The sequence below is a fragment of the Chaetodon auriga genome, chromosome 5 (genome assembly GCF_051107435.1).
Source record: "Chaetodon auriga isolate fChaAug3 chromosome 5, fChaAug3.hap1, whole genome shotgun sequence".
NCBI classification, from domain to species: domain Eukaryota; kingdom Metazoa; phylum Chordata; class Actinopteri; order Chaetodontiformes; family Chaetodontidae; genus Chaetodon; species Chaetodon auriga.
Window position 1 is genome coordinate 17,942,313 of NC_135078.1, and position 25,156 is coordinate 17,967,468.

Below are 25,156 nucleotides of genomic sequence, written 5' to 3' on the forward strand. Positions count from 1 at the left end.
GACGCGACAGCGGGAGATTGTAGTTTTTCCCTCACTCTCTTCCCGCTTTTTAAACCCGTTGTGTAGTTCATAGTATGTATTCGGTTTATCTAAGATTAATGGACGAAAAGGATGTTTATAGACAAATGTTATCAATCAGTGAGAAGTTGAATAAACTGTAATGATCGTAATACTGAGATAGAGAAAACTGTAGCCCTAAAATGTGGATAAAATTAGAAATTAGAAGTAATTGTAGTGATGCTATGGCATTTCGATGACTTGAAAATTAAATGTAAGTCTCCAAATATTAACTTGCCAGTGATACGACTCTTTAGTAATAATCATAATAATAATAATAATGATAATCATTCTTATTATTATTAATAGTCACTACACACAAAGGTGACAACATGTGCATATATTAACTTTATTCAGGTGCTTCAAAAGCATTGTATGCATGACAAGTTAAAATTCCACATTTAGTAAAACACAAGTATGAACATAAGACATAACTGACAAAGAAACATAAATGCAGTCTCTAGTGGTGAAATGCCACCAATATCTTGTAACACCAACTTTTTGCAATATACTGCAAGTTTCAAAAATAGGTATACATTTTAATTCTCACAATTAATACACCCACTGTTTGACTGTTTTCATCTTATTTAGCCATTTTAAAAACATTCAACAGTTCATAAATAAGAGATGTACCTGGAAACGAAGCGAACAATATACACGTGAGTATTAATAATGTACATAAAAATGTATACCCACTTTTGAAATGCCGAGCACATTTACATTACTGGCACACAGTACGAGCTGCAACATGACACAGATAAAATGAGCCGTTTCATGGATGTCAAATAAAATCAGGTTGTAAATTTCTCCTCTGGAATGTATTCTGAAATATGCAGTAAACACTGTTCACACTGCAAAGCACAGCTGTGTGGAGAGACTTTTGAAAATATTGCATTTCTAGTGAAGTAGCCTAACTCAGTTCCTAAGTAAATAAGGAATTCAATTTGGCACCGTGTGTATCGTAGGAAGTGGTCTATTTACAAACAGGTACAGAAACTACTGGAACATACACTGAGACTGTTACAGTACACTTAGTCACTGAATCCTGCCTACTGAATAATATTTCCAATTAATATCATTATTGCTTCTATTCGTCTAAAAAATACAATTCCATAAAATAAAATGCAAAATAGTTTTTCATACCTTTGTAAACATCTCTGTAACTATCTGATGTGATGCTATATACAAAATGTGGATTCAGAGGTAAGCCACACGTCATTTAATCTGCCTCCTGTGAAGTTCCATCAGATAACTCTTAATAAGTTAAACTCCTCTATTAGCTACATGGCCAGGTGCTGTATGTCCAACAATAATAAGAAGAGACTGGCTTGAAGAGTTAAGACAGGGAATTGTGTCTATTTTTCCAGTGCACAAGCTTGCTGCTCTAAGGGGCACATGTCACGCACAGACGCCCAGAGTGGAATTTCAAAGGCCCTTCAGCACATAGCAGAATCATTTATCATCACCGTGTACAAAGTGACTTCAGTTTGGCACCAAAATCTTCTACTCCAAACATTATCTGAATAAACACACATCCATTCACACTTCTATAGACGCATACGCGCAGGGCACGAGCATTATTGGCACACATACAGGCCCTGGGCCTGAGAGGGACTCCAGTCTGCTTCTATACAAACCCACAGGAAATGTTTGCAGCATTATTAGGACTTGAAGTTATCCAAAAAAAAAAAAAAAAAAAAGGAAATCAACAGAGCCAAAGCATCTGAAGATTTTACAGTGAAATGCTCAATAAGCTACACTTTGCTTGAGATTCCCACCTCCCTAATTCTATGTGCTCGCTCTCCTTTTGCCTCCTGTAACGAACAACCGTGAAATCATAAAAGTCGACATGCAGCAGGCTTTAATAAACACTGCTGGGCTGTTGAGAAACTGTGAGTCCTCCATTGTGGACACAATGTACAACTCCTGCGCAGGGGAGTGCAGGGGTATCACCAGCAGTTCCTCTCCTCGTTTTTCTCCCCTTTCATCTCATCTTCTCTTTTCCTCTGTCGGCTGTGTGACAGCCTCCCCTTCCTCTCTGTAGCGCCCTCTCTCTCTCTCTCTCTCTCTCTCTCTCTCTCAGACGAGCTGTGGCATCTCAGGAGTTTTCCTCCGGAGCTCTGCGGAAACTCAGACGTTTGAAGGAATCCCTGTGAGAGGGAGAGGACAGGGGATGAGGAAAGAAGGGAAAGACGACAGAGGAGAAAGATGAGAAATGATGACGATGAGGAGGAGGAGGAGTAACAGTAAGGGCAGGTAGGAGTAGAGATGTAAGGTAAATGTTTCCATGAGCAAAGCACAAAAACAGGAATTTTCATATCAATTACTCACTGTTTACCGACTGTGACGCCTTTCAAAGTTTTCAGTATTACTCATCGTCACACATGAGAGGATTGAGCGTAAGATATTAAGGTTATCGCAACTTACTTTATGATTTTTTATATTCATGTGTATATATCAATTTGTGTGGTTATCAGATATTCTTAAACTCTAAAATATCAAGAATCAGATTTTTTATTTTCCTAATATTTTCACATTGTTTCAGCACAATCAGCCTTTAGTAATAGTCCAATCTGGCCATGGAATTGGTTAAACGCTCAGTCTGTGTACTGTGGCTCTGCCTCGGCTATCGATATTTGTAGAGGTGACACGGACATTGTGAATGGATCTCTGCTCAATTCCATTTGTTCTGCCTTTCCTTTAGGCTCAGCAATCATACAGAGTGATGAAAAGATCAATGATACATCTCTTGTCAAAGCGGTATTGGCTGTTTGACTTGGTGGCCCCGTTTACCTGTTCTCCAGCCGGGGCCTGATGATGGGCTTATAGAGCTCGGGAATCTTCCTCTCCAGCATGGGCCTCAGGCTCTCTCTCAGACGGTTGTAGTTCTTCTTCAGCTCCTGCTGGTACTCTTTCTGGTCCGCTGTGATCAGGTGCTTATTCTTCTCTACAGCCTCACCACACCTACAGGACAGAGAGCAGAGCAGGGTTTGGATCAGCTTTATAATGTGTGCTCTTAAATGTCCATGAGATTAAAAAAAATGCAAATGCACTCCTTAACCTTTTTAATGCAATAGCCTCAAACTCAAGAGCATCTTTAGCAACGATTCTACGCAACCTAGTCTTGCTGTAATCCCCTCTATACCCTCAAGTCTTCACAAATACATTGCACTGTTTCGTGCTAACAACATCCTCTAACTACTTGACATAAATTAGACTCCTTTGCATGCAAGAAGCCTAAATAAGCTAACAATGTACTTGACTGTAAGGAACTCCTATATACCCATTAGATCTTTCTAAGTACCACCGCTGGAATATGAGTTCAACTGTGAATGACCCTCAAGGCTGTTTTCAAACACAGTTAAAAGGAACAGCAGAGGTAAAACTCCAAATCACAAATGACTAACAAATAAAAAGGAAAATGCCTTATGGTGAAGGAGGGCGCCACAAGATCTGAGCTGAACTAAGAGCACAAAGCAGGTATGGGGTCTCCCCGTAGTCCTCTATCAAGACATGTATAATGGCCAACATACAGAGCAGCCTGATGGAAATCAGAGAGACTGTGGTGATTGCTAACACATGTCAGAGTTTATCTCTGAGCTTTTAATGAGGATAATATGGAAACTGCAATGCCGTGTAACGGTATACAGTAAATACAGAGGGCAAAGAGCATTGAGGACGTTTCACAAGATTAAAAGCCGAGCCATAAAAACATCTCCTGGTACTGCAGCTCTCTATCTGAATTTTTAAAAATGAATTCTACTGATGAGTATCTACAATATTTATGTGTCTTAATTTTAAAATCGACTAAATGAGCTTTCTTCAATGAAAAATATGCACGGCTCTTCGTGTATTTGTAAGATCACCCACATCTTTGTCAGATACTGGAGGCAGATAATCCAAATTAAGAGCAAAGGGGAAGTAAGTCGAGACGGCAGCAACACGTCAATCATGTGAACAACCTGTCCAAACAATCCTCTCTTCAAACCTTAATCTGAAAGACAATGTATTTTAGAAATGCCAGCAGGCATTAGCTTTTGAGGTCGATTCTGCAGAACAAATAAAGTGACTTTGACTTTTCAAGAGAGAGGAGGAGGATTTTCTTCTTGACTTTAATACAGGGAAACAACTTCTGTTAACATCCTGGTCTTTGTCCAAATGAAAGATTCCAGGTGAATCTAAGTATTGAAGGAATATTCTTGCTGTTGTGATGTTGCTGATGCAGCCATATCTTTGACCCACCCTGAACATCACAGCGCATCTGTTCACACATAATGAGCAAGCAGTCGAAAAGCAGAATTTACAGTAATGCGTTGCACAACAGATGACAAGTTTGGGTGTGAGGCCTGATGTCTGAGGGAGACAAGCTTTCAGTCAGTGGGGAAAAAGCTGACCCACTTAGAAAACAGTGTTTTCTCGAGTGGATTTTTTCACAACGTCACTGTCAAGAAGATTGGCACACAAAAGGTCCGGTGCCAGCTTGCCCGGATTTAGGATAGAAAATAAACCTTTCCGAAATTACAGTAAATATTTGCCAACCTGCTTGTAGCAATCAAGGCAGCTGGAATGTGACATGAGGGTTAGAAAATGAAAACCACCTTTTGGAGGCAAGCGGCACATGCCCACGAGCTGAGAGCACACACATACAAATACACACACACACACACACACACGCGTGCCTGCGCCAATGACACACGTCTTCTGCACAAAATCAGCATATCCTCACGCCCCCTAAATTATGTTCTGAATATTCAAAATATAATGAAACTCTTGGGAACAATAAAGCTTTGCAGTTCTAGAAGAAGAACTGCTTAGTGATGTTATGAGGAAAAATATCTTCCTCTGTCGTATGGGAAATGAAAAAATATCCCCCATCACAGGGAGATAAATTACTCACACTCCTCTTACTGTACCTGTTTCTTTAACTATCGTCTGGTATGTAATTTGGGGGAGATTATGACTTCCGTCTCTGCATGTAGACTGACACTCTGCTTAAACAGCAGGATATCAGTCTCCATCAGTCGCAGTTGTCAACGGCGCTCTTTTATCTTCCTACACTGACACAAGTATGGTGTATACATAGAGCATCCTGGAGAAGACTTTCACTCCTTCTGAGTCAAGTCTCACAAAGATACTGAATCTTCTACTTAGAAATCTCTTTGAAGTATTGTTCTATACTTCCACCTACTGAGCCAGTGCCAGCCATTGGGAGCAATAAAAAGAAGCAGAAATGCAAATTCAAGTAAAATAGTTGGTGAACTACTTTAAGTTTACGGCTCACCATGAAAGTTCTTGTTTTTGGGGATTTTTGTGGTGTTTTTCCTCATTTTTTTGCATGACTTTAGTGCCGTGTGTGTAGTCACTAGGTGGTGTTTCTTTGATCGCATCTTACCTCATTATAAACTCTTTGAAACACAGGCGCAGTTTATTGTGGTGACGGAAGAGCTTCGGGTCCGCTGGGATCTCATTCAGGAAGACCTGCGCCACCTCCAATGGGCCCTACAATGGAGGGGGAGTGCAGAGAGGAGGAAAGGGACAAAAACAAGGAGACAGAGTTAGAGAGACAAAGAAAGAGAAAACACAAACAGAGCGGAGGAAGGAAAGAGAGGAGGTACGAGAGGAAGCGTTTGAGAGCGTGCGAACAAAGGAGGATGAGAATGCCCCTCATTCAGACAGGGGGAAATGACTTCCTAACCGAATGCTTAATGGCAGCAAAGGGCCAAGACGCTGAACTAGAACATGAGGAAGATATCAGATCAGAGAGGGAGCCATGATTAGCCTCCTGCATTGCTAATGTCACCACAAACCCCGCATACACCCACCATTTGGCTCCCATTTGCCCAGTATGAGATCTTGTTATCCTAACTTATATTCATCATAAAACCACAGCACGCTTGCACAGCGCCTGCATCACGACAGGCACAGTTAAACAGCTCTGATTAGCATCAGAAACGCATTGGGCCTCAGTCCTTGGTCTGAGCCGCGGACCCACACGCAGAAACCCAGCCTCCTGTGCTGATTACAGCCGAGAGTTATATGTTTACGGAGCTGCTGAGCATTAGCGTTATGTACACAACCATCACTTCGGAGCAAGGGACCTGTCAGATTAGACGCTGGAAGATAAAGCATAGGAGGAGGGAGTGCAGACGCTGTAGCTAGCTTCATCATTACTCCAACATTCACCATGCTGGCAGGACCTGGAAGCTATCAGATCAAAGAGACCTCCGGTTCAGCACGCCGTGTAGCAGAGACATGAAAGGAAGAGGGGCCATGAATTGACGTTTTAACTAAATCAGGGGAAAAGCAAAGGAAGGATTAGGGTTATGGATGGGGTGAAGGCTTTGATGTGTGATCACTGTCATGTCTCCCACCTGCACTCTGTGACTACAATGGAAACTGTAAATGTGATAAGATAAATAGAGGTAAATTATTCAGGTTTATTTTCCCTTGCACATTAAGAAGGAACACTCAGGGGGACAAAGGGGCCGTGTGTGATGCAAAGAGCAATCATTTTGGCAGAACTACCATCATTTGGTTAAACACAAAGTAAGAGATCATTCCAGCTATAACAGGAGCAGACATTAGCAGAAAGCAGAAGCAGTGCCTTCGTACACGGAAAATCCACATTGTTCTTACCTGGTTCACAGTTGCTCCCACAGAGCCTTGTAGCAGCATCTGTAACATCTTAGCATCAGGCTGTTCTCTATGCGTGGCGACTGCTAGCTCTCTAGTCTTCTTCTGCATGTCCTCTATGGCCACCTCAATCGGAGTCAGGTCAAACTGCAAACAAAAAATTTATTACCACAATCATCAAGCAACAAATGTGGAGAAAAGCTGCTCCATGTTCCGCACCATGAATTTGACACTTACCTCCTCTTTCTGGATGACGTTGATGCGAGTCTTGACGTAGGGGAAGGCATGCATGGTGGTGAGGATGGTCTTCCTCTTGTACTGCTCGTTGAGTTCACCCCGCGGCCGTCCGCTCTTGGTGAAGGGCGTGGTGTACATGAAGCGCCGCAGGTTGAAGTTCTTCTCAAAGTTTGTCATCCGGTCTTTCATCTCGTAGTCATCAAAGAAGGGCTCCACGTAAGTGATCTGGATATATGCCTGGAGAGGAGTGGAGTTTACTGTTCACTGACAGTTTTTTTTTTTTTTTTTTTAAAGTATTACAGACGTTTGTTTCTGCATAAATTTCAATCTGTATATACACACGATATGTACACACTGATACTGGTGATATTACCTGTGTCAACATTTCCTACTTGTGAACATGAATATAATTTATTAGCATATTTTGTGACTGCCGCTAGCTCTAACTTTACATATTATACACACATATTCATAATCCATACCTACTACTGTATGTACTATACTGACTATTTACTATATTATGTGTACATGTAAGATGATGTTAGTTTTTGATAATGTAAAAATTTATTTCAACCAGCAGGGTTGTTAATATCTTTTAATTACAGTACAGACATGAAGCACAATCAGCGGTGTGGCCTTACAGTCACCCACCTTGTTGGGGTTGAGTTGTTTTCTGTTCACTGGTGTAGAGTCCTTGATCATCACTAATGTGTCGTCTCCAAAACACTGACTGTAGAAGTTCTAGGAGTGGGGGAAATTGTGTAGTTAGTACACAGTATTTTTCCGAATATAGTCAATTGTGATTTTTATGCAAATAGAAGACAGATTTCATTACCATTCAAGGCTGTTCATGTAAGAATAAAATGATAAAAAAACAAGCTCTTGAAAGCATGAAATAATTTAAATTTCATTTAGCAACTGATTCACTGATTTGTTTGATTCAAGAGTGAGGCTGACATCGTATTGTTCTAAATGACATTATTTCTCCTCTTAAGCATGCAAATGAATTCCAAGTTTTCCAAAAACTCACTCAAAGCAGATGGATGATTGTGAGTCTTGCCCTCAGTCATTCTATTCACTCAAAGTCTCTCAGTCATTATCAGATTCCACCAGTCCAGCCAGTCACCATCTTCCCCTTTCACTCCACCTCAGTCACACATTCATTCACAACATGCATATTAGCGCACATACACACACTCTCCTCTCTCTCGTACCTCCAGCCTGTGTGATATCTCAGGCAGATGTGTGATCCCTGGCTCCTTGTAAATGAATTCCCGTTCGTCCAGGTCGCCGAACTTGGCCCCATAAAAACCGACCCGGAAATAGGTTCCAAACATCCTCTTATGGCCCTGGGGGGGACACCAAAGAGAGGATTTTATATTAGTTTCTAATCAGTATGACATTGTTAACATATTCTATCTCATTGTACTAATAGCTTTTTATGGGGTCTTTATTGTGAAGAGCACTTTGAAGAGTTCAGTTTAAAATCTGCTCTGCCTGCAAAGCATTTGAAGAAACAATAATGTTAATTGTCTTTTTCAAGGATCTTAGTTATCCAAAGTCATTCTAAAGGAACAGGTTCTACGTACTTAAGAAATACTGAATAAGGACATTTAGGCTTTCCATTCTGCAAAGGATCTACATGATCTACTACAGTATCTCACTGCCTTCTTATTTCTACTTTAATCTTAATCGAATAAACCAACCCCTACAGTGCCATACTGTTATTACCTTCTGGATGATGTTATCAAAGGCTCTCTGCAGTTTGTCATGAGTGGATGCCAGTTTTCTGAAATCTCTGTGAGCCTCTAGGATTGGTATGATGATCTTGTAGACCTCATTCACTGCCTCGTAGAGACCACCCTGATGAGACAGCCATCACTGCGGGTTAGCATGACCGCATACAGTATAGAAAGAGGGAATATTTGCTTTTAACACAAAAAACATCAAACCAGATGTTTCATGGCGTGACCGCCCTAATATCTACCATTACCAAAACATGTGCAAACATCTGCTGTACCCGAATTCCATACTACACACTGTACTGTTAGCTATCAACTTGATAGTTACTGCATTAAAACTACTTTAAGGAGGACGGAGTCTTTTGTGTGTTAATTCCTGCTTTGAATTATGTAAATCATCCTCTAAACATTACTAAAAAAGGTGATTGGCACAGCTAAAGGGTTCTAGATTAACACCGAATATAATCCTAAATATCAGTACAGCTTCATTGTCTCACATTGCTGAAGAGCTCAGCAGCCTGCTCGAGCAATCCCACCAGGCCGCTCTCAGTGAAGTAGCGCCCCGAACACACCCCGTCCTCGTCCGGGGACAGGATGTCATCCGACACTGCCGACTCCTCCAGCACATTGGGGGAGATGTTCTGAGGAGACAAACAGTCAGCTAATCAATCAATTAGCCCTCCTAATCGAATAATCAGTCACATGGCTGACTTTAAAAGGAGATGTCCTACAGTGGGAAATGGAACTAATTTGATGAGCATCCGATCAATGACCTGCTGACTGCTGCAGGTAAAAGTGTCCTGCACCAAAGCGCCCCAGAGGTCCTGTGTGTGACACAGCTCATCGATAGCAGCATCTTCATAGTTACTGTTATAACTGTTTGTTTTCAGTTCAGGGAAACAGTCTGTTCACATGTTCCCACAGGAACACATTTGCCTTTTTCCCCCCTTCAACTTCAAAGGCGCTGTGTTAAGCAGCGCTACCAGGGGACCATATTTATATGTTGACGTTATGAGTGTACAGCTCCCCCCTCTGGACACACACACCCAAATTTGGAAATATTCCGTGGGGAGATGTGTGATGTGGTGTGTTGTGTAGGGGAGGGTCCGCCTCTGTTCAGCAAAACAACCAACTGTCATGACAAACAAATGATGAATGCTTATTTTGTGTGTTCCTGTTTTCAGTCTGAACATGTGTCTGCTATTAGTTCCTTGCTAATTTGGTGAGTCTATCTGTATTTGTGCTCTCTACCTGGAAGGTGACGCTGCCAACAGGCAGGTACTTGTGGTCCTCCAGCATGCTGAGATACTCGGCCACGAGGGCAGCAGCGTGCACCAGACACATAGCCGACTCAGTGTAACACTTCCTGTTGTTGTGTTTCTCTGCCATGTTCTGCAGCCAGGTCAGACGGAGGTCAGGAGACGTCTGGTAACCCTTCGCTATCCTGGGGGGGTGGGGGGTGGGATATTGTTAATTTTCTTCTTTTCTTTTTCATTTATTTGACCAAGGAAACTTGGAACCAGTTTTAAGACAATAAATACAACATAAACAAGAGACCAACGTGCACAAAAGCAGTAAAGACGCAAATACAGGTTTAAAGAATTTTATTTGAAGCGAGTTGTTAGTTCAAGTGCTGCAGTCCTGATGTATTTAGTGGCTATATCTATGTCGATAAATATTTTGGCAGAAGACTTTGAAATATTCAGCTTTCTCTCCACTTTTTGATATCTTTTATGGTTCTTAAAATATCACAAGTTAAGTTTTATCCCTTTTTTTCCGGTCCTTTTCGGCATTTATAATGGCTGTGTATTCTGTAAAACACAATACACGTAGAGATTGAATATCTAAAAACAAAATGAGCGCATGAGCGTGAGTGTAGCAGCGATGAAAGTATTTGGGTCGATTAGCGTTTTTATGGGCAAGAAAAAAATATGGAAAATGTTTTCCTGTTCCTGGAATGCATGAATAATCATTAGCCTAACAACATGGGAATAAATCTAAAACACTGAATGAATTTGTTTATAAAGCAGGTGAGTCACTATACTATACCTACACATGAATTCAGGCATCTGGAGACCAAATGTCTTGTGCATCAATGACCTGTGTGTTTGGGAGCTTGGAGGTGGAGCGAGTCTAGGTATGGTTGTAAAGCTAATGGGTCATTCTGTGCAGCCGCCAAACACTCACCAGGTGACTGGGACCAAAACCCAAACAGAAAGGTGCATGATAAATGACACATGCAGGTGACATTAGAGCATGTGGAGGTGAAGTGCCTAAATCAACATACAGCACATGTATGCTCTCTTTGTCTCAGTGTTTCCCCCTTCGTGTTCTTGCACACACTCATACACACACACTGTTTGCATTTGCATATACACAAAGCGGGATCAGAGGACTAAACTGCTACCACATGGTTACCATAGTGAGGGCACCAAATAGAAGCAAAACAGCCCAGACCACAGAGAAATAGGAAACAGCAGCGCAACATAGAGAGAAGCCACAGGGTGATGAGAGAGCGAGAGAGAGAAGACACTGAGGTATTTAGAGACACTGAACACAGAGAGAGACAGGGAGACAGCCTTTTACTGGTGATGCTTTCGGTTTCTCACCTGTACATGAGGTCCATGAGCATCTCAGGATCTTCCTGGAACTCCCTCATCTTCACTGTGTCTGACAAAATACTGTTGAGGTTTCGTAGAAGTTCATCCACCTGAAATTAAAGACACAAGAGGCATGTGTGAAACTACAATACGATCAGTATCAGCAGCGTTGTACACGATTGTGGGCACTGCTCTATACCTGTGAGGGCAGCTGAGTGTTCTGCATGTCCGTGTCCTCCTCTGCGTAGGCCAGGATGGTGCGGAGTGAGCGTCGCAGGTATTCCTCCTGGAAGTCTGATGACTTGCCCACCAGTGAGGCCAGAGACATGGTGACCTGCATCTTCACTCTTGAGAAGTTCTGACGAAGACAGAGGAGACCACAGTGAACATCAGCGTTTAACACGTTGCAGCGTTCACTGCAAGCTAAAGAAAAAAGTGTAATACATTCAATGGCTAGAAATGGCTTGCTATCATTCAACAAGCATGAACATCCCTGTTTTCTGGTCCAATTTGACTACCTTTTGCCTCTAAATTGCTTATTACCATAAAACTTCCAGTAATGTTCAGGGCATGTATTTACTTCAACAAAAGAGGCTCTTTATCAGGCACAATCCAAAACGTTTGTTTGTCAGCTCCAAAATACCACATTAGTCTTAAAATGTTCTCTAATATACATTATTTAATTTCCTTTTTATTCTTATGGTCTAATATACCCCTTGTGTTGGCAACAGACATAAGATACAAATACTGCTGTTGCTGTTCCTTTGACTACGACTACAAGTACTACTACAGCTGCTACTATTAACTCTATTAGTTATTGCCCTCCAAAAATTAACAAATATTGGGCAGAACTATGATCCAAAAGCTTTTATAATATATGGGATATATCCCCTTTCTGGTAATTCAACCATTCTTTATCTGACCTTCAAGCTCCCAACAGAGATAATATAAAAGCTAAATAAACTAGGAAAATAGATAGAAACTGAAAATCATCAAATGTTGGATGTAGAGAGGATCTTTTCTTCTTCTTCTTCCAAAATCTTTTCAAACTCATCATCTTTGGACACACTTTGCTCATGCCAAGCTCATTTCAGTTATGCTATCACTATTTGGCAGCACACAAAATAAGAAAGCTGCGACAGATATGTTGACACAATTAGAAAAGAATAACATTGGTGAGCTGTTTTTGTTTTTTTCTGTCTCCTTCTCCCCTCCCTTTCCTTGTCTCTCCATCCTTCACACTACCTGTCCGAGATAACAGGCCTGACAAACACCCCTCCATCCTCTGCAGCGAGGACGTGTGTGTGTGTGTGTGCATGTGTGCGAGAGACGGAGTGTGCTCGTGGATGTGTGAAGTCCCATCTATCTCCAGCATGACCAGCTAAGCGGGAAATGATCTCCCATTAGCAGAGACATAATCACCCATGGATCATCTCTACGGCCCCATTCTGTTCAACTGAGCATGGAGCCAGAGCCTAACCACCCATCACTACCCTCTAACTCAGTGTGTACATGTGTGTGTGCACTGAAAAGTAGCCTAAATGATAGCTTAAGTCAACACATAACCCTCTTTGTCTTTCTCTCTCGCTCTCTTTCTCATCTGCCCCCTTTTCCTCCAGCTGTCTTTCCAACCTTCCCATAACTGGACACGTTTTAACCGCAGGTATCTGCTTCTCAGTGATTTGTTCCATTTCTGGAAATGCAGCCGGGTATTTTTTCTCTTTATTACAGCAATCTAAAATGAAAGTAAATGACGGAGAGTGGGGAAAAGTGTGTGTGACAGACGGAGAGCAAGACGAGGGCAGATGAAGGGATGACAACATAAACAAAGGAAGAGGTAGAGAGTAAGTTCTGTGTGAATGAGTCATACGGCTGCTACGCTAATTCAGATCACAGCTCCCTCTGTATACACCATATAAACAAACATATGCTGGGACACGCAGATGGGAAATACTCTCTTTAAACTGGAGATACTGTGTGTGTGTGTGTGTGTGCGTGTGTGTGTGCGTGTGTGTCAGTGTGCTCCACAGGCTGGTGTCTGACTTTCATTAAAGTGTACAGACTGTAAACACAGGAAATATCGACTGCAACAGCAGTTATCGAACGAGCAGAGAAAATGAAAGAAGATACTGTATCCTAAACCTCCTTCCCTTCAGATCTGTCTCTTTTCAATCTTTTTATTTCCCTCCATCACTGCTTCACCTCTGGCAAACACACTCCTCTATCTCTATCATGATTTCCTCCTTTCCGCCCCTTCCACATTCTCTCTCTCTCTCTCTCTCTCTCTCCCAGCCCTTGAGGCACATATACTTACACATTCACACATATGTGCTGAAACACACACACACACACACACACACACACACACACACACACACACACAGAGGTCTGGCTGTCATTAGTTAAAGAGGGGTAGGAACATGGGGAGGCAGACAGTGACATATCTCTCTGCTCTCTACTCAGAGACACATCCTTCAGCAGAAACTTTCTGCGGCACGCTCAAAATAGACATGGAAAAGACATTAAAGCCGAGCAGGAGAGGAAAAGTGGAGAGGATAAGACAGGATGTGTGCAACTCCCTGTTTCTATGTGCATCATAAGCAGTTCTCTCATGTGCACTTAGATTAAATTTAATCTGACATAAATGCAATTTATTCTGCAATCTTAGATGTTGGATAAGGTTTTATCTGACAGGAAGGTTAACACTTGCCTGACATTTGCTTTGTGTGGGTGTTTAGATGTATGTGTGCATCTTTACAACCCACTGAAACATGTGCACAGTACCATCTTTTGTGTGTGTGTGTGTGTGTGTGTGTGTGTGTGTGTGCTTACACTGGCATTGCTGTAGCTGTATCTCATGATGAGGTAGAGGGTGGCACAGGCCTGGCTCCTGTTCTCATCGACAGGGCTGCTGCAGTACTGAAGCACCTTCTGGCACAGGTCCGCACACTGCTCCGCCTCCTCCTCAAACAACAGGTCCCCAAACTACACACAAACACACACACGGACAAATGAAACCACACACAAGGTGATATACACAGATAGACAGACACACACGCACGCACACATAGATACACAAATAATTCAGGCTTGTATCAGCAGTTTGCCACCCCCACAAGCAAATAAGGACATTTAATTTAGACACAGATAGTGTTTGTGTATACACACCCACCCACACACACACCTCCTCCTAAATTTTCGCTAAGTGCAACCAAGCACGCACACGCACACACGCATACACGCGTACACACACACACACACACACAGACACACACACACACACAAACACAAACACAAACACACACACACACACACACACACACACACACAAACACAAACACAAACACAAACACACACACACACACACACACACACACACACACACACACCGATGTTAGGTTTTCATCACTTTTGGGGCCATTACATAGACTTAAATTAGTTTTCTGGAGATTAACCATTACCATTACCAGAACGACTACTTGGCTAACTCTAATCTTTACTCCAACCTTAACCGCAGCCTTCATCTTAAACACAAGCACGCCCGCACGCACGCACGCACGCACACACATATTAGAAAACAGTACCTTGACCACAAGCCCTCTGAGTGTGCTGAAGGTGTGAGAGAGGAAAGTGGTACTCTGGTTGCAGGTGAGAGAGTGGAGTAACACCTTCAACACCCCGCCAACCACGCTGTCCTTACACTCAGCCAATGGCACTGCCTGGACAGGAAACAGATGAAAAAATGACCAAATCATATCAGACAAATGGTAATACTGTGAATACACTTGGCAGCCACTTGAATGCAAAACTACACAGATATGTTTCAGGCTAAGACTGAAACATGTGACGTGTAGATAGCGTCACATCACACTATCTTGTGCTCAACACACTACATATTGTCTTTACTCTGAACAACTACAAATATTTACCTTTGCATTCAACCTGTTTTGTTTTTTTACTCCGTTTTATGGTAATAACACACTACATGACATGCTCTGCTTTGGACAAGCTGAGTACTTTCAAGCCATAATCAAGAAAGCTGATCAGGGTTTGCTCAAACACCTAATCAAGAATTTTTCAATAGGGATTCTTGATGAAAGACAATCTTTTGTTGACTCTTGGGTCTCCTTGCATCTGCAAAATATTACAATCTAATACCAAATGCCAAACTGCCAAAGGACTGCATTATATTTTTCACATGTTCATGTTGTGTACATGCAGTGTTTTAAGATATCGCATGACCCGTACCTGTACAATGGTTTCCAGCAGGTCCAGCACTATGAGGTTACTCTCCGTCACTAAGTTTCCACTGATCAGAGCCTCCTGGTCTAACTCTGCTTTCGTCCTGGTGGGAGGTGGTGAGAGTAAGGCAGGTATTTAGAAAGGAAAGGACAGACAGTGATAAAGCAAGAAGAAATCAAGCTGTAACTTACTTATCCTGTTTCTCATTGGTTTGTCTCCACTGAGTGAGATCTTTCCTCCATCGTAGGTGCTCTCTCTGACCCATGGTCCTATCCATACCTGTGAGGGATTCAACAGAAGCTGATCAGTTGACAAAAACAGCCAGTGAGGAAACCAATAAAAGAGTGATTAATAATTGCTGATAAATATTAAACAATTAGAAATGTATTCTCACAATAATCAAACATTGAATTGGTGTCCATATACAGCAGAGTATATTCATATTTGAAACGCTGTTCAACACAGACAAAATCCCTGAGTGCCTAAGCAAAGACTGTGTAACCTGAAATTGGTTCCTGCGGTGACTTGCTGACCGCACATTTATAAAACACTGATAACATTTGTGTCCACTCATTTTGGAGGGAGTTCATGTTCAAAAACTTTGAAATATTGCAGAAAACGTAGATCCAGATTTGACAGACGCGCAATCCCGAAAGGTATTCCTTTAAGTGCGAGGAGATACACTACCTCCAACTCGTTTCATCATTTCCCCGCGGGCTCCCGTTCCTCTTAGCAGAGCTTCTTCCAGCTGCAGCTTGGCCTGATGAGATTTCTGTAAGGCCTGGGTGCTCACTTTGTCAGTGCTCTGCTTACCCTAGAAGCATGCATAAAAACACATGCACCGAGTATAAACATGAAGTGGGTGCAGTTTTAATATTTTATGATAGATGCATTTAACCTTAAGCTGTATGATAAATAAACATGCAGACAAAATACACAAATACACAGCCACGCTATGCAAAGTTTCCATCTGTATTTATGCAAACGTAAAATGAATTCAAGTGACTGATGCACATGAGCAAACTGACCCTGTACTCAAAGCAGGACACACAAATAGTGAGGAGCTCCAGCAGCTTGTTGAGCTGCGAGGGAGGCATATCTATGGTCCAGCGCTGAATCAGGCTCTTGTCAGCGTTCTTCATCACCCACAGGAAACATACCAACAGGTGGCGACTGGTGTCTGCTGCCAGGGTGGCTATGGATTTACCTTGCTGTGAAGGGGAGAGGACACATACAGCACAGTAGTTCAGCCTTTCATACTCAATCATGATACTATCACCTGTTACCAATCAACCTGTGTACCTGTGGAATGTTCCAAACAGGTGTTTTTTGGAGCATTCCACAACTTTCCCAGTCTTTTGTTGCTTCAGTTTGAAACATGTCGCTGGCGTCAAATTCAGAATAAGCAAGTTAATTAGGTAAAACATGAAATACATGGTCTTTGTGCTGTTTTCAAAAAGGATTACCAAATTATCGCATTCTGTTGTAATGTTTCATGTTAATGTACCAGAAGTCAAAAATCAAAGTGATGCATACAAAACAAGGTCCCAATTATAGAGTATATAATGAGTGCATCGAACAAACTAACAGTATATCACTCACAAGCTTCTCTAAAGCACAAACATGGCTGGTCACTTTCCACACGGGCTTTAGTGAAGTACGGTTCTCTTCCCCATCTTCATAGGCATTAAATCTACAGCAGATTAATTTACCTTCGTTCGTGTGATGATGAATCGCTACTATAGAGGGCTACTGCTGCTTCACTGTGTGGCAGCTTTGATAAATGTAGCCATTAACCTCCTAGTGCTCTAGGTGTCCCACCTAAAACCTGGTTTCCAGGTCTCTCACGGCAGGACTGAGTGAAGCTTACCAGAAGCAAACATCAAATATTTGTAGCATGTAATCAAAAGCATCCCTTGTTTATTTGAAAATATGTTTCATGCGTAAAATCATTTCTGTTGCTAAGAGTAAAAGATTCAAAGATTGTTTGAAGGGGAACTGCCTGAAAATGAGGAACAAGCTCTCTGGCAGCCATGTTTGGATTTGTGATGGATACCAGGCCGATGGCTCAGTTTAGTGAAAATCAGTTTCTCCACAGCAGTATTTCATGTTACAACATACAAAGAAGCGATTCATGTCTTGGAAAGCAGCAGAGAAAGAGGAAGAGAATGGTAGTGCTCAGTTTTAGTGCCTGTGTTGTTGCTGTAGCTACATTTGATGGATGTGTTTGTCAGAGAGGACGGCCCTGTTCACTTATGATGGCAATGCCTGCCCATAAACCATCTCCGCAGATGTGTGTGTGTGTGTTTGTGTGTGTGTGCGTGTGCATGTGATTTTTCAGGATGGATGAAGAGTGTGTGTGGCTATGACAGCTAATCAATCTACCTCAGTGCACCTCACCTGTTCGGAGGCAGAATACTCACAGACACACACACATACGCCGACGTGCACTTTTGAACTTTGAAGCGCAGTGAAAAAAATACAACAATCATGATCATCTTAAAATTAACAATTTGTTTTAGATTTTTACCATGGATGCCATGGAAACGAGAGCGTTACGTCCCAGCGTGTTGAAAGGGTTCCCGGCAATCGCCATGGCAACAGACTGATTGATGGGTGGGACATTTTCAAGGTCATCCTCAGGTCCGCCCGTCTTGTTTTTCCCGCCTCGCGTGTCAGAAACTATGCAGATGAACAGAGGTCAAACATGTTAAACTAAGGCTTCGACACCACTGAGTCTTTATCAGAGTTAAAACAGGAATCAAACATTAACACAGGCCTGATTCTTATGGTTCCTACATACTCTACATGGTCTATATGTGCGAGAAACGACAAAAGGACTTGAACTTTATGGGTGAACAAAGACTGACTGAATGAGCATGCATGCATTTATGCGTCAGAGCTCTTGTGTGTATATACCAGTGAAATCCAGATAGTTGGTGGAGTCGATGATAATCCCCACCAGAGAGAGGTAGAGGGCAGCCACCTTGGCTCTGACCTCGGGTTTAATACAACGATGGTCAAGATCATGGGAACACAGCAGGCTGTAGATGGCATTGATGGCCTTTCTTTGGACCTTTCCCCTGTCAACACACACATGTATATGCTTAAAATTTTACTGAATCCACCAATTACATTACAAGTATACACGATTCAAATATTTACAGATGTTATATATATATATTCTTTGGCACTTTTAGGTCAATTATGTGGGAACCTTAAAAGAAAGTCAACAGAACTTTACATGCATGACAGCTCTGTAATAACGAGGTCATAAGGAGGTTAATATCTTATGTGTCCATACCCCTCTGACTCCATGTCTAAAGCAGCACTGAGCTCCGTCAGAAGCAGACCGGTGAGGTAGTGCTGCTGCTTGAATTCTTGAGAAAGCTCAAACAGCCCCAAGATCCTCTGCTGCTCCTGGAAGCTACACGAGCCGGAGCTCTGAATGGAAAGAAAATACTTTTTGAACAGCTCTCTCTAAAATGAATCACATCAAATCTCATCTGCTTTATCATATAAACTCCTCAAATAACTCTTTGAATTTCATTTAGTGTCAATGCTTAAACAATTACCTGAATGTCTGAATTACAACATGCATAAGTGCAAAATCTGACTGACAAGTGGGCATACCTGTGAGGAGATAGATGGACACGGTGAGGCCGGAGCAGAAGCAGGGCTGCTGAAGAAGAGGCTCAAGTTGAGGTAGTGCTCGTGACTGCACAGGATTCGCAGGAACTCCAGACGCATGCTGATCAATGTTGGCATTGACACACTCTTAGCTGACATCTTGAGGGGAAATAGAGCAAAAAAAAAAATCAATGAATGCATGACAGTACCTCAAAATATACAGAGAAGGTAAATAAAATGTCTTGGAAACAGTTTCAGAAAAAGAAACACATATTCATACTCATGGAAGCCTCTTTTTCAGAATGTAAAAAAACAAGTTTCCACTGGGGAACTGACTGAATTCATGTATTTAAAGATGCATGTTAAATGGCTTTGGTGTGCGCTCCCAGCATTTTTCTACCTGGTTGCAGTAGTTTTTCACCAGCTGAAAGACAAATCCTCGGTCCATGAGAGACAGCAGGTCGTAGAGGAAGAAGGCCAGGCTGATGTTGACTTTCTCTGCTTGCTCTACCTCCTAAAGCAACAACAAGCAACAAACAGCCATCAGTAAGCTGCACTGATTGGATCTTGCCGAGCATCTCGTTGTGAAAGCTTTTGATCCTACAGAGGAAAATATAATTAGCTCCTCCAACTCCTCACTTGTAGGAGGGCACTGACCCAACTCAGAAGAACAGAAGGCAAACAGGGGCTGCGGAAAGTTCTGGACTGGACTAAGTTATACTCGTCTGAGATACTGATGAGAAAAATATGTTATCGTCATGATCATAGTCCTGACCTTATGTTGTTTGACAAGGATGGTCCCAATCTCAGCTGTAACCACAGAGACAATGGTGGTGATGTCATCTTTAAATCGGTCAGAGAAGCGGCTTCTTCGAGGGACGTTGTTGTTGTCAAGATGAGACACGTGCTGAGCCATGCTTTTCACCTGTTCAAGCAATCATACATCAAAACACACACACACACACACACGTCGCAAATGTGAATCAAATAAAAACGAAAGAGGTGAATGTAATGGAAATGCATGTTAACTGAAAACAAGAGTGATTGTGCAAGTCAATAATCTGTCAAGTAACCTGACAGATGCAAAATTGATTTGATGAAAATGATGACCTGGTAATAAAAGAGTAACTTTTCATTATTTATCATCACTTTCCATCCTCATTTTTCATTCAAATTACAAAAGATGCCTTTTATTAACTAAGGTGAGCATCCTGCAGTGAAGTTATTGAAGGAGGAAACATAAATAAGTCAGATGAACTGAAGGGATGAGAGTGAATATGAGTGATGATACGCTTCCAAAACTCCAAAAGAGTGATAAATTGTCAAACAGCTCGATAAATTACAGACTACAGCGATTTCAAAATGCCCCTTTTATACACCACACATTAAAACTATCATTAATCTTTTAAGGTGTGTGGCCACGAGGTCATGCATTGTTTCGTGTGACTCATTTTTATTACTTCATCCATTTATCATATCAAACATCCAAAGTAGTCCTTACTTTGTCTCTTATGCAAGTGTCAACCATAACAAAACACAAACTGTAAATGAAAAATAAAAAAGACACTGACCAGCAGCTCAAAGAAGAACCAGGCATATTTATACGCATTTTCTCTGCAGACCCCAGTGCTGACGACCATCTGCAGGGCCAGCTCCTCATGAAACTGCTGCATAGAGGAAATAAACAAACGGTCAAGAAGAAACCGCCTCCCTTTATAATGGAGATAAGAATATCTGCAAGTATTACATTGAAATCATTTTGAAGTACTGGCTGAGCTTTCAACAGGAGAGCAGACACTGACCAAAACTCAAACAACCACAGTACAGTGTCCTCAGTGTCACACTCCCACCCTGTGGTTACAAGAGGGTACTGGTGGCTGAAAGCTCTGCTAATTAAACTTCACACTGGGATGTTTAAAGTCTGAGTACTGTTGGATACAAGCAAAATCCTAACAGTCAGAAGTAAAGTTGTTTGTATTAATTAAGAATAAGACAAGACACACTCTCTAGATAAATACAGCCAGTTGTGCTCATGATATGATTATTTAATTCAATCATTTCCAGGTCAATGTAGACACTGTAAATGCAATTATTTAAGCAGTACCAGGTACATTCATCCAAATCTAAAATGTTTAACCACATCATACTGCAACCTGCAAAATACTTAATTAGAAGACAGGCAGGTGTCAGTTAAAATCATATACTGGGACTTTTCAAACACCTATTCCTAAGTTTGAAAAATAATTTCTACATCTGTGCTGTAATTCAGCTATATTAACGACATAGAGTTATTGTAACAGTATGGACTATTTATGCTTTATTGATGGCTACACACAATTTTAAAGTCACTAAGACTTAACCTGATTGATGCTTTGTGCTATGGTATTCTTTGCCTCCATGTTTTCTCAAATCAAGACATCTCAACATGCACCATATTACCGTATATAATCAGCATATAGTCTAATGTCTATCTTCAGTGAACACTTGGTAATGCCATGCAAAATCTTCAAAACAATTCAGCTGATTAACGGTCAATGAATGAAAGCATTTCAAGATTTTTTTCCTCATTAATACACAAATGTCTGCAACAAGGTGCTCCAAACTGTACCTGTTAAAGAAAGCAAGAACTTTTTTTTTTTTTTACCTTTCTGTTGGAGGGCCGGGTGCTTCCTGTGGGGTTCTGGTGGTTGCTTACATCCATATAGGTGGACATGCGGCTGCCTGGGTTGTTGTGGCCCTGGAGACAGAAACACACAGGTTCCATCACGTTGAATGTGATGGATGCATTCATTAGAGTGGGTGTCAAGTGGCCTATTAAAATACCTAATGTACTGTGGGGATGAATAGCAAATGACTGTTTGTGTGCATGTGTAATCATGCTGGGATATTTACATACCGCACTGTGTGTGTGTGTGTGTGTGTGTGTGTGTGCGTGCGTGTGCAACTCGCGTGTGTGTAGTTTGTCAAATATATAAAACCACACAATTGCCTGGTGAAATATGCACTTCCAGCGAAAATTAGGGCAAACCTAACAAAGGTTTATATCACACACCTTTTCAAGCAATACAAATTACCCGCTAAGAGTACATGAAGCTAGACAAGTTCACAAAACTGAGCTTAATTCATGTGACACTAAAACCTCTTTCTTTGAATTCACTGCAAATTTTATAAGGTGTGGTGACTGTTCTTCCAGAGAGATTTGGTTTGAGGAAACCCTCTGTACCTTGGCAGAGAGGATGTTTTTCACCTCAGCGTCTTCAGCAGAGGTGTGTGGATTAGGGATGTCAGGGTTGCTGCTGCTGCGGATTCTGGACTGGAGAAGCATCGTGCCGACCGTGGCTGCCGTGGCCCGACCCATGGTGCTGTAACGGCTCTCTGCTGAAGGTATCGCACTCCCTGAACCTGAGTCCATGGACACACAAAAAAGGTCAATTCTTAATTCTTAAACTCACAACAGCAACTGTGTTGGAAGGAAAAATTAAAAGCAAATTCATACATATAAATCCTCATATCAGTACCTGCATTCTGCATGTCTTGAGGTGGATCAGGCAGACGAAACACCCAGTAAAGGTAGGTCGCCAAGAGGCTGTTCCTACCCTGCTGGTCCCTGACCAGCTCCTGACTGTTATGAAGACTGTTGACAATAGACACCACTGATTCGAAGGCTATCTGGGCCAGATTGGCTGTAGGAGACAGACACAAACATGCATTCAATAATGTTAGAGTTATAATATCAATAACATAATGAGACAGAATATTATCCAAAATATCATCACGACAAATGGAACACTATCGTTACCATAAAAACTACATTAAGCTGCGTATTACAAACAATCAGTTAATGCTAAAATGATCAGTTGCCTAATCTAGTGCAAGCTGCCCAGAAAGGGGCTGGCCCACCATAAGGCTTAATTTGACCCACCAGATGTTTTTCTAATGAAAAAACAAAAAGAAAAAAAAAATTATTCTGTTTTCTCATTATTGTGGACGGATGGCAGGACCAACTTTTTCCTTATTCAACCAATACCTCATGTAAACAAATCCCCAACAAACTGCAGCCCTACAATCAATGCTTGTACCTTTTAAAATTTCAATGCCAAAATATCAAATTGTTGATGTATGAGTACAGCACTTGGTCAGAAGTGTCATGGTTTTGCTGGTGCAGGTGGATATTCGACATCCTTGCTTGACAAATAAATAAACTGATTGCTAAAAACAAAAAAAAAACTGAGCACCATGTGTGACAACCAGAGATTGGAGAGACTCCATTTCTCCGCAGCAACAGTGACCTCACTCAGTTATTTGAGTCAAGTGAACTCCTCACCAGTCTGGCCAGCGATGACCATGGGCTGCATGATGAGGGTGAAGAGTTTATCCATCACCAGATGGAGGAAGAGGACCAGAGGCTCTAAACTGGAGGACGACAGGGAGATGATGCTGAGCTTCAGCTCATGCTCCAGCTTGTTCTCTGGGATCTTCTCCTCCCTGACCCGCAAGGGGAATGTAGCGCCACCCTCCAGGGCATGGCAGAGGGTGAAGAAGCGCTCCAGGTGGTTGTCCTGGTACAGAAAAGGGATGATTTGTTGCAGTGCTGTACTTGCAGGGGAAGCAGAGCGATAAAAAGTGACAGAGGAACAACAAAAGAGACAGCAAAACAAATCTAACAAGACAGGGTGCGTGCAATGCTCCAGGGTGGATGTCTTACTACAGCAGAGTGGACACTTGTTGTGCTGTGTGTGTGTGCACATTCATGTTTAGTCTACTTGTGTGCGTGACAGACAAAGAGAGAAAGACAGGGTCAACAGAAAAGACAGCGTTGTGTTTGTGTGTGCAACCACTGCTCACCTGTGTGTGTACAGATGACACTGCCTGAATCTCGAGGTTGAAAAGGCCTTTATGGCTGTCCATCCATTTGATTGGAGGGACCTGAAGAGGCATTTTCTACACAGCAAAGACACATTAAATATTACTGTGTGTCTATGTGCAGTCCTTAATATGTCTACACCCTTCTAAGAATCTTGTTTTACTCCTTTACACACGCACAGCGGGACATGCAGAATGATATAATAATAGATGTGCATACCTCAGGCGTGCTCAGTGAATAGTTGACAGGTAGTTTCTCCAAAGCAATGGGCAGACAGAACTGACCAGTCTGCAGTCGGTCATTATTCAACATGGGCAGCCACTAAAAGAAAGGGTGAAAGAATGTGTTACTTAACTTAAACTTAATTCATTTGTAGGTTTGCTTCCCAAAATACTTTTTGTTTCTGTGTGAGACTCTTCAGCCATGCTAGTTGCTCTGTGAGGATGTAAGCAGACACAGCAGTACTTCCAGGTAAATGCTAATCTTAGCATGCTAGCTTATTTTTTCCTGTGTGTACGTTTAGAAGTATGGTTGGGTAGTAAAGGACAAAATCTCACAGAGTATCCAATGAGCGTCTCACAGCTGTTGTTCTGGTTCTGTTTCTGCTGGCAGCTGATGTGGTAGAAGGTGAACAGCAGGTGATGCCTCTCTGTCAGACGGGCTGGAAGGGCCAGCTTCACTTCCTCATAGAAGTCTGGGGACCTGGGAGGGACACAGGGAATAACAAAGGAGGAAACACAGAGAAAAAGAGGGATGGGTGAGGGCAAGGATGGAGAGATGAGACAAAAGGAGGAAAACAGAAGCCAGAGTGAGCAAGAGAAAAGAGCAAGGGAGAGACAGAGTTACTCAAACTGTTTTTAAAAGACGAAAATAAGCTCTCAAACAGTATTAGATGACTCATTAATGAGTACTTGCTTGTTGTGGTAGGTAACAGGGGTGTAGACCTCACGTAAAAATTCAGGGCCATTTGATTTCCCAAAAATGACCTGAGAATGGACAGGGGGAAGAAAAAAAAAACATGAAAAAAAAGGTACAACTTCTGTCCAACAGCACAGCATTTGCATAATACATCTGTGTAGACTGAAGCTGACAGGGTGTCTATAATTACATAATTACAATTAGTTAATTACAGCAAGAAAAACCTTTCCAAA

At 41.9% G+C, this 25,156-nt stretch overlaps 1 protein-coding gene across 2 annotated transcripts in view; it reads right to left on the reverse strand.

Annotated features, from left to right (window-relative positions):
• Positions 1 to 390: 390 nt before the first annotated feature.
• The window catches only part of dock8 (dedicator of cytokinesis 8), a 50,347-nt gene continuing 25,581 nt past the window's right edge, over positions 391 to 25,156 (reverse strand). For both annotated transcript variants that reach the window (XM_076730792.1, XM_076730794.1), the window contains 33 exons: positions 24,921 to 24,991; positions 24,563 to 24,707; positions 24,225 to 24,326; positions 23,987 to 24,082; positions 23,466 to 23,700; positions 22,660 to 22,824; positions 22,365 to 22,543; positions 21,786 to 21,878; positions 20,713 to 20,808; positions 19,917 to 20,066; positions 19,542 to 19,655; positions 19,145 to 19,300; positions 18,816 to 18,955; positions 18,431 to 18,594; positions 18,042 to 18,193; positions 16,540 to 16,722; positions 16,199 to 16,325; positions 15,703 to 15,790; positions 15,518 to 15,614; positions 14,854 to 14,988; positions 14,102 to 14,254; positions 11,469 to 11,627; positions 11,279 to 11,379; positions 9,921 to 10,113; positions 9,167 to 9,310; positions 8,659 to 8,790; positions 8,142 to 8,276; positions 7,579 to 7,668; positions 6,928 to 7,164; positions 6,694 to 6,837; positions 5,450 to 5,556; positions 2,851 to 3,021; positions 391 to 2,207 (listed from right to left, as the gene is read on the reverse strand). In XM_076730792.1, coding sequence (XP_076586907.1) covers positions 2,156 to 2,207; positions 2,851 to 3,021; positions 5,450 to 5,556; positions 6,694 to 6,837; positions 6,928 to 7,164; positions 7,579 to 7,668; positions 8,142 to 8,276; positions 8,659 to 8,790; positions 9,167 to 9,310; positions 9,921 to 10,113; positions 11,279 to 11,379; positions 11,469 to 11,627; positions 14,102 to 14,254; positions 14,854 to 14,988; positions 15,518 to 15,614; positions 15,703 to 15,790; positions 16,199 to 16,325; positions 16,540 to 16,722; positions 18,042 to 18,193; positions 18,431 to 18,594; positions 18,816 to 18,955; positions 19,145 to 19,300; positions 19,542 to 19,655; positions 19,917 to 20,066; positions 20,713 to 20,808; positions 21,786 to 21,878; positions 22,365 to 22,543; positions 22,660 to 22,824; positions 23,466 to 23,700; positions 23,987 to 24,082; positions 24,225 to 24,326; positions 24,563 to 24,707; positions 24,921 to 24,991 — 4,506 coding nt within the window. In that variant the 3' untranslated portion in view covers positions 391 to 2,155. The remainder of the gene's footprint in view (positions 2,208 to 2,850; positions 3,022 to 5,449; positions 5,557 to 6,693; positions 6,838 to 6,927; positions 7,165 to 7,578; positions 7,669 to 8,141; positions 8,277 to 8,658; positions 8,791 to 9,166; positions 9,311 to 9,920; positions 10,114 to 11,278; positions 11,380 to 11,468; positions 11,628 to 14,101; positions 14,255 to 14,853; positions 14,989 to 15,517; positions 15,615 to 15,702; positions 15,791 to 16,198; positions 16,326 to 16,539; positions 16,723 to 18,041; positions 18,194 to 18,430; positions 18,595 to 18,815; positions 18,956 to 19,144; positions 19,301 to 19,541; positions 19,656 to 19,916; positions 20,067 to 20,712; positions 20,809 to 21,785; positions 21,879 to 22,364; positions 22,544 to 22,659; positions 22,825 to 23,465; positions 23,701 to 23,986; positions 24,083 to 24,224; positions 24,327 to 24,562; positions 24,708 to 24,920; positions 24,992 to 25,156) is intronic.